Here is a 13,564-nt window from a genome sequence, read left to right as displayed (position 1 = left end):
TAACTCCAGTTAATTTTTATTGAGCCCTTATGTGCTAACTGCTATCTCATTTAATTTCCCTGAAGACCCTATGAAATAGATAACTACTATCTAACATATCAGACTCAACTGGGCTTTTCCAAGTTATGTAAGTGTCATCTTGCCCTTCCTCAGACAGCCCCTGTTGAAAATCACTCAGAAAAAGTAAACCGAGGGCTTCCCTGGTGGTGCAGTGGTTGAGAGTCTGCCTGCCGATGCAGGGGACACAGGTTCGTGCCTCGGTCCGGGAGGATCCCACATGCCACGGAGCGGCTGGGCCCGTGAGCCATGGCTGCTCAGCCAGCGCGTCTGGAGCCTGTGCTCCGCAACGGGAGAGGCCACAGCAGTGAGAAGCCCGCGTACCGCAAAAAAAAAAAAAAAAAAAAGAAAAGAAAGAAAAAGTAAACAGAGTAAGTGATGATGTACAAATATTTTAAGGCAGGAAAAGACTGAGATGACTGGTATGGTGGGCTCTCCTGTCACTTATTAAGATGACCCAAACTGCAAGTGAGCAATGAAGTAGTACATACACCTGATCACCTAGTTCTAGAACCATCTCTTAAATTTACAAGTATACAATACATGCATTAGGCTGTAAGGCACTTCTCATGACAGTGACATCAGTCATGAAATCACCCCCATGGATGCATAATGCAAAATCTGGTCATGGTTTTTCAAAATATCTTAACTTTTATAGTATGTTTGTTTTAAGTTTATAAAGCTTACAGAGTCAAGTACCAAAAGCAATTAAATGCTTAATATACACCTCATGATATTATTAAAGGGGCCCCAAATAAGAAGTTGACCATAGTTTTCCCATAGTGGAAAAAAGCTTTCCATGCATTCAGACCACGGATAACATTATAAACTTAATAGCAATGCTAGAGACATCTGCAAAGTGATGGATGTTTTGGAATAATGAACCAGAAAAATCAGAGATATAATAATAAGATGTTCCCTAAATTTAAGCTTCTCAGTATGGCTGTACCCAGTCTCCACACACACACACACACACACATGCAACCCCTTCTTGTTCATTCTACTCTGGTCTTACTCAAAGTGCATATCACATCCAGATTTACTGGCTACTATTGATCCTGGACTTAGAATTCTACTAGGCCCAAAGTCATTTGTTTATGGTTAGCAAACAGGTGACTATTAGTGCTTGATTTCTCAAGTCCTGCATGGTTCATATCTGTTAGTGAAAGAGAAGTAAACCTCCCAAGGAATGAAATTATGGTTTCATATTTTCCAATGGTATCTCCATGTTCAGAAACATAACCTTATCAAGTGTTCAAAGGAATAATTCTAATTAAGTAGGAAAGTTATCAGTGTATGAGTGAATAAAACTGCCACACCCTAAGTTAAAAAGAGAAGTAACTGTGGTAAAATTATTACCACAATTTTTAAAACAAGAAAAGATTTTACCAAAAAACAGTCGGGCAACAGTACTGACTGTGGTTTAACACAGATGATAATCTGGGTCTTAAAATTGCTAGTTAAATTTGACCATGGTGAAATAAGCCAGTCACAAAAGGTCACATGTTATACCATTCCACTTACAAGAAATATTCAGAATAGGTAAATCCAGAGAGGCAGAAAGCAGATTGGTGGTTGCCAGAAGCTGGAAGGAAAGGGGAATGGGAAGTAACTGCTTAATGGGTACAGGTTTCCTTTTGGGGTGATGAAAATATTTTTAAACTAGACAGAGGTGGGGACTTCCCTGGTGGCGCAGTGGCTAAGAATCCGCCTGCCAACGCAGGGGACATGGGTTCGAGCCCTGGTCCAGGAAGATCCCACATGCCGCGGAGCAACTAAGCCCATGCGCCACAATTATGGAGCCTGCGCTCTAGAGCCCGTGAGCCACAACTACTGAGCCCATGTGCCACAACTACTGAAGCCCATGGGCCTAGAGCCCATGCTCCACAGCAAGAGAAGCCACCGCAATGAGAAGCCCACACACTGCAACGAAGAGTAGCCCCCGCTCGCCGCAACTAGAGAAAGCCCGCGTGAAGCAACAAAGACCCAACGCAGCCAAAAATAAATAAAATAAATTTATATATTAAAAAAAAAACTAGACAGAGGTGATGGTTTTTACAACACTGAATGTCACTGAATTGTTCACTTTAAAATGGTTAATTTTATGTTATATGGATTTCAGCTCGATTTTTTTAAAGAATATAAAAAAGTTTTTAAAGATTTGATCATGGATCAAAGGACTTCAACATGGAGACTCCTATTTTGCCAGTTCACAGTACAGGTTAGTCAAGAACATACATGTGTCAGGTAATGAAAACCATGTTTTAATTCCGGCTACATGTTTTAAACACAAACGTATGGCCAATTCTTTTTTCTTTGTGCGGTACGTGGGCCTCTCACTGTTGTGGCCTCTCCCATTGCGGAGATCAGGCTCCGGACGCGCAGGCTCAGCGGCCATGGCTCACGGGCCCAGCCACTCGGCAGCATGTGGGATCTTCCCAGACCGGGGCACGAACCTGTGTCCCCCCCTGCATCGGCAGGCAGACTCTCAACCACTGCGCCACTAGGGAAGCCCCAAACGTATGGCCAATTCTAGAAAAGTGCTTAATCCATATATTTCATAAATAAGCAATTTAAATCTGCACTGCTTTAGATATAAAACCAATCTCTAATCCTCTTTACACACTAAATACAGATATTTAAAATAGCCATCCTAACTAAAATATCTTACGCCTGTTAGCTAAATGGTGTGTTCATTAAAGAAAAAAAATAAAAACTTCAGTGTTGTCACAGAAGTCACAAATGTCCTACACTGCATGGAAGTGAGAAACAGTGTGACAATTCTGTCCAATACGAGTTTCTACAATGGTGGAAATGTGCTATATCTGTGCTGTGATGATAGTCACTAGCCACATGTGGCTATTAAAGCACTTGCAAGGTAGCTACTGTGACCGAGGAACTGAATTTTAGATTTTATTTAATTTTAAAATTAAATAGCCACATGTACACAGTTCTAGTTCCTCTGAAGGAGTAGTCTCCTCAATTGCGGTAGGAACTTGCCTTATCTGGTTTTCCACTTCTATCCCATTCCCGGTCCACCCCACCACCCCGAAGGGCTAATGAGCTCTCTTCTGAACTCCTCTAGGATATGACCCTTCTTTCAATTATAGACCCACCTACACACATAGCTTAGTTCTTGTTCCCTAGGAGATTATGGACTGCCAGAATGACTGGTTTTCTGAAATATGGAGGCTTTTTTGTCTCTACTCTTGTAATCTCCACAGGTTGGCACAGTGTACTGTATAGAATAAATATACAGTTAATTTTTACTGAATTAACTCAAGCAGTTTCCGTTAGGGTTCAGTAGAGTAAAAACAATTTTATATGTGCCAATTTTCTAAGAAAGGAGCTAGAGAAACAATACCCAAGAGGTGTTAAAGTACAGCTTGAATAAAAAACTAAAATTCTCTAGCACACAGGTGACCATATAGTCTTACCAAAACTGCACGTTGAGGCATTTTTCTCCCACAGACAACACTGTTAAATAGTAAAGGCAGACATCAGAAAGAAAAGCCCACAGAACATATACAAGTGTCCCTGGTTTTGCCTTAACTACCTAACACTCTAAAAATAAAAACACACAATGTTACAGACAGTGGTGAACAGAGCTGTTTAAAGTATTCTACATGATTTCCTAAAATGTATGAAGAAGTAATTTCAAAATATTACTTTAAATTAGAGCATTGCCTACTTATGACAATGTCACCCAGCTACTACTGAGAAAGAACATAGAGACGGTGCCATAGTGCACAAACTCATAGGCCCAGTTTCTGAAAAAGTGTCTCAGCCAAAAAGGTCTTTTAATATCCAATCACAAGGAAACTAGGAGTTACTATTACTAGGAATAAGCTTTGAAATCAGACCTAGATTCTAATCCTAACTCCTCCATTTATTCATGGATGTCACCTCACCTGTTTATTTAGCTTCTCTGAACCTTAATTTTCTAATCCGTAAAAATGGGTCAACAGTACCTATACCTCAAGAGGTTGTTGTGAAGATAAGGGCATATTAACCACATGGTAACTGCTCAATAAATTTATTATTACGAGGGCTTCCCTGGTGGCGCAGTGGTTGAGAGTCCGCCTGCCGATGCAGGGGACACGGGTTCGTGAAGATCCCACATGCCGCGCAGCGGCTGGGCCCGTGAACCATGGCCGCTGAGCCTGCGCGTCCGGAGCCTGTGCTCCGCAACGGGAGAGGCCACAACAGTGAGAGGCCGGCATACCACAAAAAAAAAAAAAATTTTATTACAAGCATTTCAAAGCCCCATAATAATTACAAAAACTTTTAAGAATGAAATAAAGAAAAGCAAATTCCAGGGCCACTCTCTCAGAAAATCCATGCAGGTTGTAGTAATTAGCTCTAGGCATGCCCTTTTTCCCCATTATTAAACAGCATGGTGTGGCAGTGAGAGCACTAAATTAGCGCTGGCAAATTTGGATTCTAGACTCAACTGTGTCCTTAAACCTGTGAGTGACCTTAGGCATTCACTCAGCATCTGTAGGGTTCAGTTTCTTCATCTGAAAAGGAGGCTGTATTACTGCCAGGTCATTTCTAGCCCTAACATTCTAAGAACCTATTTACTCAGTCACTAAAGCAATGCCACATATCAAGCTGATTAGGCTTTTCTGTAGAGTAACTAAAATTCCCCTCTTTTAAAACAAACCTAAAAGATAGTCTTATTTATGATTTATATCCTATCTACTGCAAAAACAATGAGATATTTAATTTCAGATACCACAAAAAAGTACAAAGAAAACAGAAAAACACCCATGTGCAACCAAACTCTGCAAAGAAGATGGACACAGACTACTTAGCAGTACAGTAACCCACTGGAGTTCTATAGAACTAGTCAACTGGGAATTTTCCCCAGTGACATCCTAAGGTACGCACTTTTTTTTTTAATTGAGGTAGAGTTGATACACAATATTACATAAGTTTCAGGTGTACAACACAGTGATTCACAATTTTTAAAGGTTATACTCCATTTATAGTTGTTATAAAATACTGGCTATATTCCCTGTGCTGTACAATATATCCTTGTAGTTTATTTATTTTATACATAGTAGTTTGCTAAGGTATGCTTTTTTTGTTTCAAGTGAAGTGACATACAATTACTTTTTCAGAATGTGGTCTGGAATTTGGTGTGACCACTCTCAAGCTAGGCTAGTGAAAGATGCTCAAAAAATCCTTGCTAAGTGTTTCTCTCACCTAGGAAGTAGAGTATAATGGGCACTGGTTTAACTTAGAGTACTGTAATGACTAGGTTTCCTTAGAACAAAGTGATTTATGGAAAAAACCAACTACACATCTGTAGTCCAGCCACGCTTTGTTAAAATCTACTGAAAACAAGGACACACCTTTTAAGAAGCTTTGGTATGAATCCGCAACTGACAGCTAAAAAAGGAGTCTGAGGACGGCAGAAAGATCAAGGACCTTCAACTAGTAGCCAAATTCTTGCTTCCCCAACATTTCTAAGAACTGTGAATAGAATGATGAAATTCTAAATTAACATGCCCAATAGACAGCCAGAATCACAGTAACTCACTCCTGTTTGATATGAAATAAACAAGCTTCTACTTACAAGTAGCGTAAAGATGACTGATGCTCTACTTTAGCAAATTTCTAACAAACTTAAAGGATGAATTTTATATGTTAATTATAGCTCAAAAAACTCACCCCCAATCTTATGGTATTCACAAAGAACACTTAGCAGAAAACAGATCTTTGGTTTTAAGATTTCACGACTGAATATATACAAGGGTACCTGTGAACAATTCTTCTCAGCTTTGAAAGCCCTCTACACCCTGTACCTGGCCCTCTTACCAAGAAATGTCTTCCATTAGAGTAAACTGGGTATCTGATCCCTTTTTAGACTCCTTGAGAAACAGTTCTCCATTTTGGTGGTACCACTTCAAGTGCCTAGCACAGCATCCTGCCTTCTGTAGGCAGGCAAATGTCTGTTCACTAATTGCTATACATATATCTGAGCAAAACCAGAGATTCATATCTCAAAAAATTTCATTCTAATACTGCTAACTCACCCCAAAAGTTTATCAAATCTCTTCTTCCTTCCTTTCTCTCCAATCAGAAAGACAACGCTATTTTAACTTTCCTCCCCAGCAAAAAAAACAAGGCTAAAATCTGTTCTCTACAATATTTCCCTAACTCGCTGTGATATGTTTTAATTGTTATCTTTTCATGCAGTACAATTCCAGAAAAGGTGAAAAATAAACAAAGGACACACACACACACAGAAGCAAAAAGCACTGAATAAAACCTGCTCTAAAGAAGGTTTATTCACATGGGATTTCCCTGGCGGTCCAGTGGTTATGACTCTGCTCTTCCACTGCAGGGGGCACGGGTTCCATCCCTGGTCAGGGAACTAAGATCCCACATGCAGTGACATGGCCAAAAAAATAAATAAATAAAAAATAAAGAAGGTTTATTCCCAATCAAAATTTCTAACAGTTTAAACAGCTGCTCAACATGGCATAGCACTAGCGGATGCCCTCACTTGTTCCCTATATCCTCACACCTGAGCCGTTCCAACATGTAAAATCATGAAACAAGAGCCAAAACCGAATGATCTCTAATAATCAGTAAGTCAAGGTAGGAAAAGAAATAATACTCCAGGAGCAATACTTTCTCTAATCTCCTCAACCCACGTATCCCATTCACTGTCCCATCTGAAAAATCCTTTCTATTAGAATTGTTATTGCAGGCATTTCAGTCACATAGGAAAAGAAAAACAAGTGTCAAGTGGAGAACCATATCTATCATCTATGTAAGCTTAACTATCAGTCAGCTGGTGTTCTTTAACATAAAGTGTAAGAGCCCTTCTGGACAAAACAACCATTACTTTGACTCTGGATCTTCTCTACTCTGGTGGCCCTGAGGAGGTCACCTTTGGGAAAATTCAGTGATTAACAAGCATCCACCAAGTGGGGACGGTAGCACAACTTTGTGAATATACTAAAAAACCGCTGAACTTTTAAAAGGTGAATTTTATGGTATGTGAATTGTAACAATCATCAAAAAAAAGTCCCTTCTCCACAAGGCATTCAGCAAAAACCAAACACTACAAAACAGAACATTTCTCTTTAAAATTCAATATAATTCGTTATATTTGGGAGATAAGCCCCCTCTAAGGGCTCACTGGGGACTGCTACTTTTATTCTATACCCATTTTACAACCGCAGAGTTTTGAGAGGCATTGAGGGTGGGATGACAGAAAGAACTGTACGAACTCTACACCATTACTTTAGAAGCTCTGGCAGTGTCTAAAAGTCCAGATTCCATGGCCTGAATGTTTTGCGTTCCTCCCAAAATTCGTATGTTGAAATCCTAATGCCCAAAGTGATGGTATTAGGTGGGGCCTTTGGGAGGCCTTAGGTCATGAGGGCAGAGCCCTCATGAATGGGATTAGTGCCTTTCTAAAAGAAGCCCCAGAGAGCTCCTTTGCCTCTTCAGCCCTGTGAGGACACAGAAAGAAGTCAGTATGCATTCTGTTATCCAGAAGAGGAAAGAGGGCCCTCACCCATCCAGGCTGGCACCCTGATCTCAGACTTCCAGGCTTCAGAACTGTGAGCAATAGATTTCTGTTGCTGACAAGCTACCAAGTCTACAGTATTTTGTTATAGCAGCCCAAACAGACCAAGACACCAAGTAACCCTGATTAACATTGCTGAACCTGTTTCTCATTTCACACTAAAAAAGACAGCAAGACTGAACTTGGTGCAAATTGAAACTGAAAATAAGTACATTCGATCACAGAAAATGTTTGTTCTAGCACACACAACCCTTGTCTACATTTTCATTCATTTCAGGGACTCTAAACGACCATCACTTAGCCACTTTACTTGCATCTGTAGAGAACTGCTCTTAAGTGAATTATACTTAATTACACTTACATGAGTTCTACTTAATCATTTCTCTGGAAACCTATATTAAAAATTTTCAAAGGGATCCAAGGTCAACACTGAATCCCAAGTTCTGACTCGAGATAGCTGGATATAAGCATTAACCAGCAGCCTGCCAGTGAAAGTGAATGACGCTTTGTGCCAAAGCATCTTCCTCTACCTGCTGCTCAAAGCACCACTGAAATAATTTAAAAAAAAAAAAAAAAAAAAGAAAGAAAAAAGAAAGGAAGAGAGAAAAAGAGAAAACTAGCCCTCTTTCCAGAGAATGACAGATATTCATACTAGACACATACATTTTAAAAGTCGTTCATTCATTTTAAAAGTCATTCATTCTAGTGCTCTACCTCTAGACTCCTTCAAGAGCTCCCCTGGTATCTAGTTTAAAAACACATCCACCACCAATTTCAGCTATGGGTTAACAACAGAAGAAAACATGCTAGCCCTACAGTCCGTTTCCTCAGTATAAAAAACTTGCAAACTTTATGGTTTCCCCTTTGTAAATTTCAGCCTAAGTGCTATTTCCAATTTTTTCCCTGCTTCTTCCATAGTTCTCTGCTCTGATGCTGGTAATTTATGGACCTGAATGAGCTGGAACATGCAATCCAACGGTGCCACATTAACTCTGGACCTCAATTTAGAAAATCCATTCTTTTCCAAACAGACATCCTACAGAGGATGGGTTGTTGTTGTTGCTGTTGTTGTTTTAACATTAACTGGCATTTTGCAGAAGCAGCTGATAGAGTCAGTAACACCAAGATAGGTTTCTGATTAAAAAAAGAAAAAACTGACCACAATGTAGGGACCATAAGGTAGGGACAACCACTTTCCTATACATTCTTACATCTCCAATTTCTAGCAGTGTCACAGAGCAAAGGATTAAAACTGCAAATTGGCAAATACCGGGAAGAGAAAAGACAGTCCTTCTACATAAGAGGTAATGCCTACTTACTCAAGAATGACCACCATTCCACACCACTGCTCTAAGGACGATGGTCCCTTGATGACTGGCAACTCCAGAGTTAGGAGGGAGGGCCAAAAAATAAAATGGCTGGATAAAAGCAAACTTCATGATAAGGTTTGGGGAAAGAGGCACTTTTAGGAGTTAGTAAGCGAACTAGTTTATGTGGCCCAAAGGACTTGGTCTAAGCAAAGCTAAGCTTCCTTATTCAAAGGGCAAACTTCAACGGCTTCACACAGTAAAAGAAATACCAGTCAATAAAACAAGCAAATCCGAACTGTGTGCTCACAGACATACTTCCCAGAAACATTTCCCCAAACTCGCTTTTTGCCTCTAGAGAGAAAACTGTAGCCAAAGTCTCTGAAGAAACTAAACTCCTAGAGCACTTTTACAATGTCTACTTGTCCAAGAAATGCTACAATATAGAACTTTAAAGAGAAATCAAGTTCACTCATTTGACATTCCTACAAAATCAGTACCTGAAAGCATGCCATCACTTAAGCAGCCCCTAAATACTCAAAGAGTTTTGAAGACAACTTAACTTGAAACCACAGAAAGCCTATCTACTCCCTATGGTCAAAACGACGTGTGACACCTAATAAGTTTGAACAGACTAATTCCTGACACAGGAGCACAGAGAGAGAGTTACACCAAGCAACCTTAATAAGGCAAACGACTTTAACGCAATAAAAATTCTAAACGTGTCACCAACTAAGGAGAAGAGTCCAAATCCCACTTATAAAAAGGGCACACAAATCAGCGTAGTCTCCTACACACTTTAATGTTAAGTGAGGAACTCTAACTTTGGGACACTGTGAACTTCACAAGCTTACAAAATGCTAGGGGTGAAAAAGATCTATAGATAGCCAACAGTTTCTGCCCCATCGCAAGACTGCAATGCATCCTGGGATTCCTTCAGGACGGTTCGGTGCCGTAGATCTGTTAAATGTAATTACAGTTTCAGTAATAGAAATTGCAGCGAGAGACGCTCTCTCGCCTAGGCCCAAGGTGAAGGGAAAACTCGACCAGTCGTCCTCCCCAACTCCTCATCTCTCTCAACGCCCATCCGGCCGACTCCTCCTGGCTCCATCTGTCCTCGCTTCTAGGCCTCGTGGCACTGACCCGTGGCCGTCCCCCTCTCCGTCCCATACTGTTCCCACTTCCAGCGGGGAACTGCGGCCCCGGGGGGGAGGAGCGGACACCAGGCCCCTCCGGTGTGCCCGGCACCCTGCTCCCGCCCCGACCGGCCCTCCGCCGCGGTGAGCCTACGCAGTCCGCCTCCCCGGACCGGGGCCGCCCCACCCAGGACAGCGGGCGCCGCTGTCAGCACCCCACGTGCCGCCCGGCCCCACGGCCACGCGTCCCCGGCCCGGCGAGGCGCGCCCTCGACCCCATCCCGGGCCCCATCCCAGGTGAGCTCCGGCCCCCAGGCCGGCTGCTCCCGCTCTCGCAGCCCGGCTACCTCCCGCGTCCCGGGGCTGCCCCGCGTCCCGGCCCTTTACCCGAAGGGCCTCCCGCGCCGCTGCCGGCTCCGTGGTTGTTGGCGGCGACGCCAGGTGGGGGTGCCGGCGACTGGGCCGGGCCCCGCAGGAAGGACGGCACGAACTCGGCGGCGTGGACGTTGGGCACGAAGGGCTTGGCGTTGACGTTGAGTTGCCGGCTGAAGGCCGCGCTGAGGTGCTCACGCTGGGCCTCGGCCGCCGCCGCCAAGAGACCGCCGGCGCCGCCGCACGAGCCTGGCCCGGGGGCTTCCATGTCTGCCTGGTCCCAGCAGTCCGGTGCTGAGTCGCTGCTGCTGCTGCTCCCGCCGCCGCCACCGCCACCGCCACCACCGCCGCCACCACTGCCAGGATCCATGATCGGGGGGGCCGTGTGTGTGGTAAAGCGAGGGCGGGAAATGGAGGCGGGGGCTATGGGCCGGGGAGGAGCAGGCCGCGCTGACCCAGGGAAGCGGCGAGGCAGAAAGCCCGGGGGCTAGCGGCACAATTCCCGGCGTCGTCGCGGCAGCAGCTCCAGTCCCGACTCCGCACTCGCGACGACAACGGCAGCAGTGGCTCAACCCTCCTCGTGTGTGCGAGCGGATCTCCTCCCACCCAGCCCCAACCACCTCCGACCGTCTCAGCGCCAACCCCACGCCCGGAGCAGATTGACCCCTCGCCGCTACCCGTACCTTCGCCTCGGTAGTTCTCGGCCCCGGTCAACCCCGTTTCCACCTATGAAGCGCGGCAGAAGGCGGAACTACGAGTTCCGACAGGACCCGCGCGACGCCTCTGCGGTTTTCCCGGGGGCCGACGGGAGTCGGAGTTCGGGGCCCGGAGCAACCGGAAGCGGCGCCGGCTCCCGGCATGCAGCGCGAGGAGGCGGAGGTCTGGTCGAAGCTCGGCTGCCCCACCTGTCACCGGGTGGGGGCAGGGGTGAGAGCGAGCCCTGGTGCGATTCGGCACGGGGCGGCGGACCGTGAGTCTCTCAGCTCGCGGGGGTGGCCCGCTCCGTCCTGTTCTACACAGGACGCGGGAAAACGAACAGCAGTTCTAAGGTGGAGAAAAAAGCTTTCAACTCCTGAAAATTCCTTCCTTCTCTTTTCATCAGCCCTCTGCGTTCCCTGCCTTACAGTCTCCGTACAGTGTTCTCTTTCTTTCCACCTTCCTCCTCCCCGCCCCCAGCCAGAGTTTGCCCTACATTTCAAAGGCGACGCAGGGCGTCCTTCATTTTCTGTATTCATTTGGTGGAAGAGACAATAAAACCGTGACCCATTACCACTAAAACTGCAAAGTGGCTCATAAAGCGCTCTGGCCCAGGTTCTACCCCGGCAGAGGGGATTATTAACTGGAAACTTACAATGACTCACTGTCTGTATGACTAGTCATTTAAAGCCTTCACTCAAACTTTTCCGTCCCTTCCTCCTCCCGGCCAAGGGCTTTGCAAACTAAACAGAAGTTTGCCATATTCCATGATGTAGCCAGCTGGACCCAACTGACAGGGTTATTTTTGTGCGTCCAGCGTCGTTATACACCTTCAGGTGAAGTGGTTTTCTTTTGAATGGTCGGATTTGCTCAGGTTTTCCCGAAATACTTGATTGACTGCATCTCACGCTGCCAGGTTGCGGTTCCGTAAACATGGGAAAAGAAAAAAAGCGAAAGATAAATACGTAGACCCAACTGCTCGAAGTAGGAAAGTACCTGTTAAGTTTTCTTTTAATTCACCCTCGTGGAGCCCAAGACAGAGAAAAACATATTGTTGATATTTTTCTGCAAGAAGTCTAGACAGAGTGCAACTAACCTGTTAGCTAGAAATAACAGAGTACAGGGGGGGAACACAGAAAGAATGTTTCTTAACAGCCTTATGTTAAGGTCCAAAATCTAGATCTAGGTATTAATTTTAAACATCTATTTTAAAGGTAAAAGAGGACTCAGCCTAATGAGACAAATCAAAAACAAAGCTGTCAGTTACCTTTGAAAACCAGTCCTAAGTGGTTTGAAATTGTGTTTAATATTAAATTAGCAAATTTGATGGATGCTTTGTTTCTTTAACACATAACACTTGGGAAATTGAGCTCTATAAATGTAAAGAAACCAGTGACCTCAATTATCACAAGGCTGGCTTTAAGTTTCTCGACAGGTCTGTGGTTCATGCTCCCTGAAATCTTCTGGACATGGATATTTTTTTCCTCCCCACAACAGAGGATTTATTCCTTTGATTAATACAAAAATCTGCTTACAGCCTATTAATATAGTTCTCTGAAGACCCCACTGGATCTTTCTTATGTGACCTGCTTTAAAGTTGGTATTAAGTGATTGCCCTCAGGTTTACAGAGAATTTACCAATGATTGATATAAAAATCAGACCTTCTTCCATATATAGGAGACCTGCCTTGCTATTGACTCAGAGTCACAAGAAGAAGAAAACACAATGTGTCAGAAATAAAGTGCCTAAAGTGACTTCTGACTCAAGATTTGCTCTCCCCAACCTACTCCTAAGAAAGTGTCAACACAAGCAACTGACTCAGATGGTGAACCACACTGTCCTTCTTCAACCCTTGTCATCAGATACCATACTTCAAGAGGAATCACCCAGAGGGCACTGGGTGATCACTCTGATAGGTTAGTTCTTCACATCTAATTAAATTAGCAGAGTTTCTTTTGGTGCTTTTTGTAGGGACAAAGAAACTGCTAAGACTGCAGCTTAGAAAAGTTGATGTCATTAACTGTCCCTGAATAGGATAATTATTCAGGAAAGAATCCACTCTGTTTGTTTTCAAAAGCTTTGACCTGCCTGAGTAGAGACACTGTTCCAAGCAGGAAAGGGAGAAGCTCTTTTTTTTTTTCCCACGTTTTTCTTTTTTTTAAAAAAATTGAAGTATAGTTGATTTACAATGTCTTGGTAGTTACTGTTGTGTTAAGACTGGGCAACTTGAGGTCAGAATCTTTTATTCATCTTCTTTATATTTGTAATGCCCAGTATAATGCCTGGCATAAAAAACATTCTTAATAAATTTTGAATGCAGGAATCAGTAGGGAGTCTGGGACGATACTGCCCTTTTACATTCATCTGGGGCTGTTGAGACACAGGATTGTCAACTTTAAGAGATAGTTTTCCAAGGACGTCCTGCTATTCCCTGTGATACACA

The 13,564-nt window shown here is 43.7% G+C and overlaps 1 protein-coding gene across 2 annotated transcripts in view; it reads right to left on the bottom strand.

Annotated features, from left to right (window-relative positions):
- The window catches only part of GSPT1 (G1 to S phase transition 1), a 35,990-nt gene extending 24,929 nt beyond the window's left edge, over nucleotides 1-11,061 (bottom strand). For both annotated transcript variants that reach the window (XM_030883979.2, XM_060284179.1), the window contains exon 1: nucleotides 10,440-11,061. In XM_030883979.2, coding sequence (XP_030739839.1) covers nucleotides 10,440-10,794 — 355 coding nt within the window. In that variant the 5' untranslated portion in view covers nucleotides 10,795-11,061. The remainder of the gene's footprint in view (nucleotides 1-10,439) is intronic.
- Nucleotides 11,062-13,564: the final 2,503 nt, after the last annotated feature.

This window comes from Globicephala melas, chromosome 15 (assembly GCF_963455315.2).
Source record: "Globicephala melas chromosome 15, mGloMel1.2, whole genome shotgun sequence".
NCBI lineage: Eukaryota > Metazoa > Chordata > Mammalia > Artiodactyla > Delphinidae > Globicephala > Globicephala melas.
This window is presented reverse-complemented; position numbering and strand designations above follow the sequence as displayed.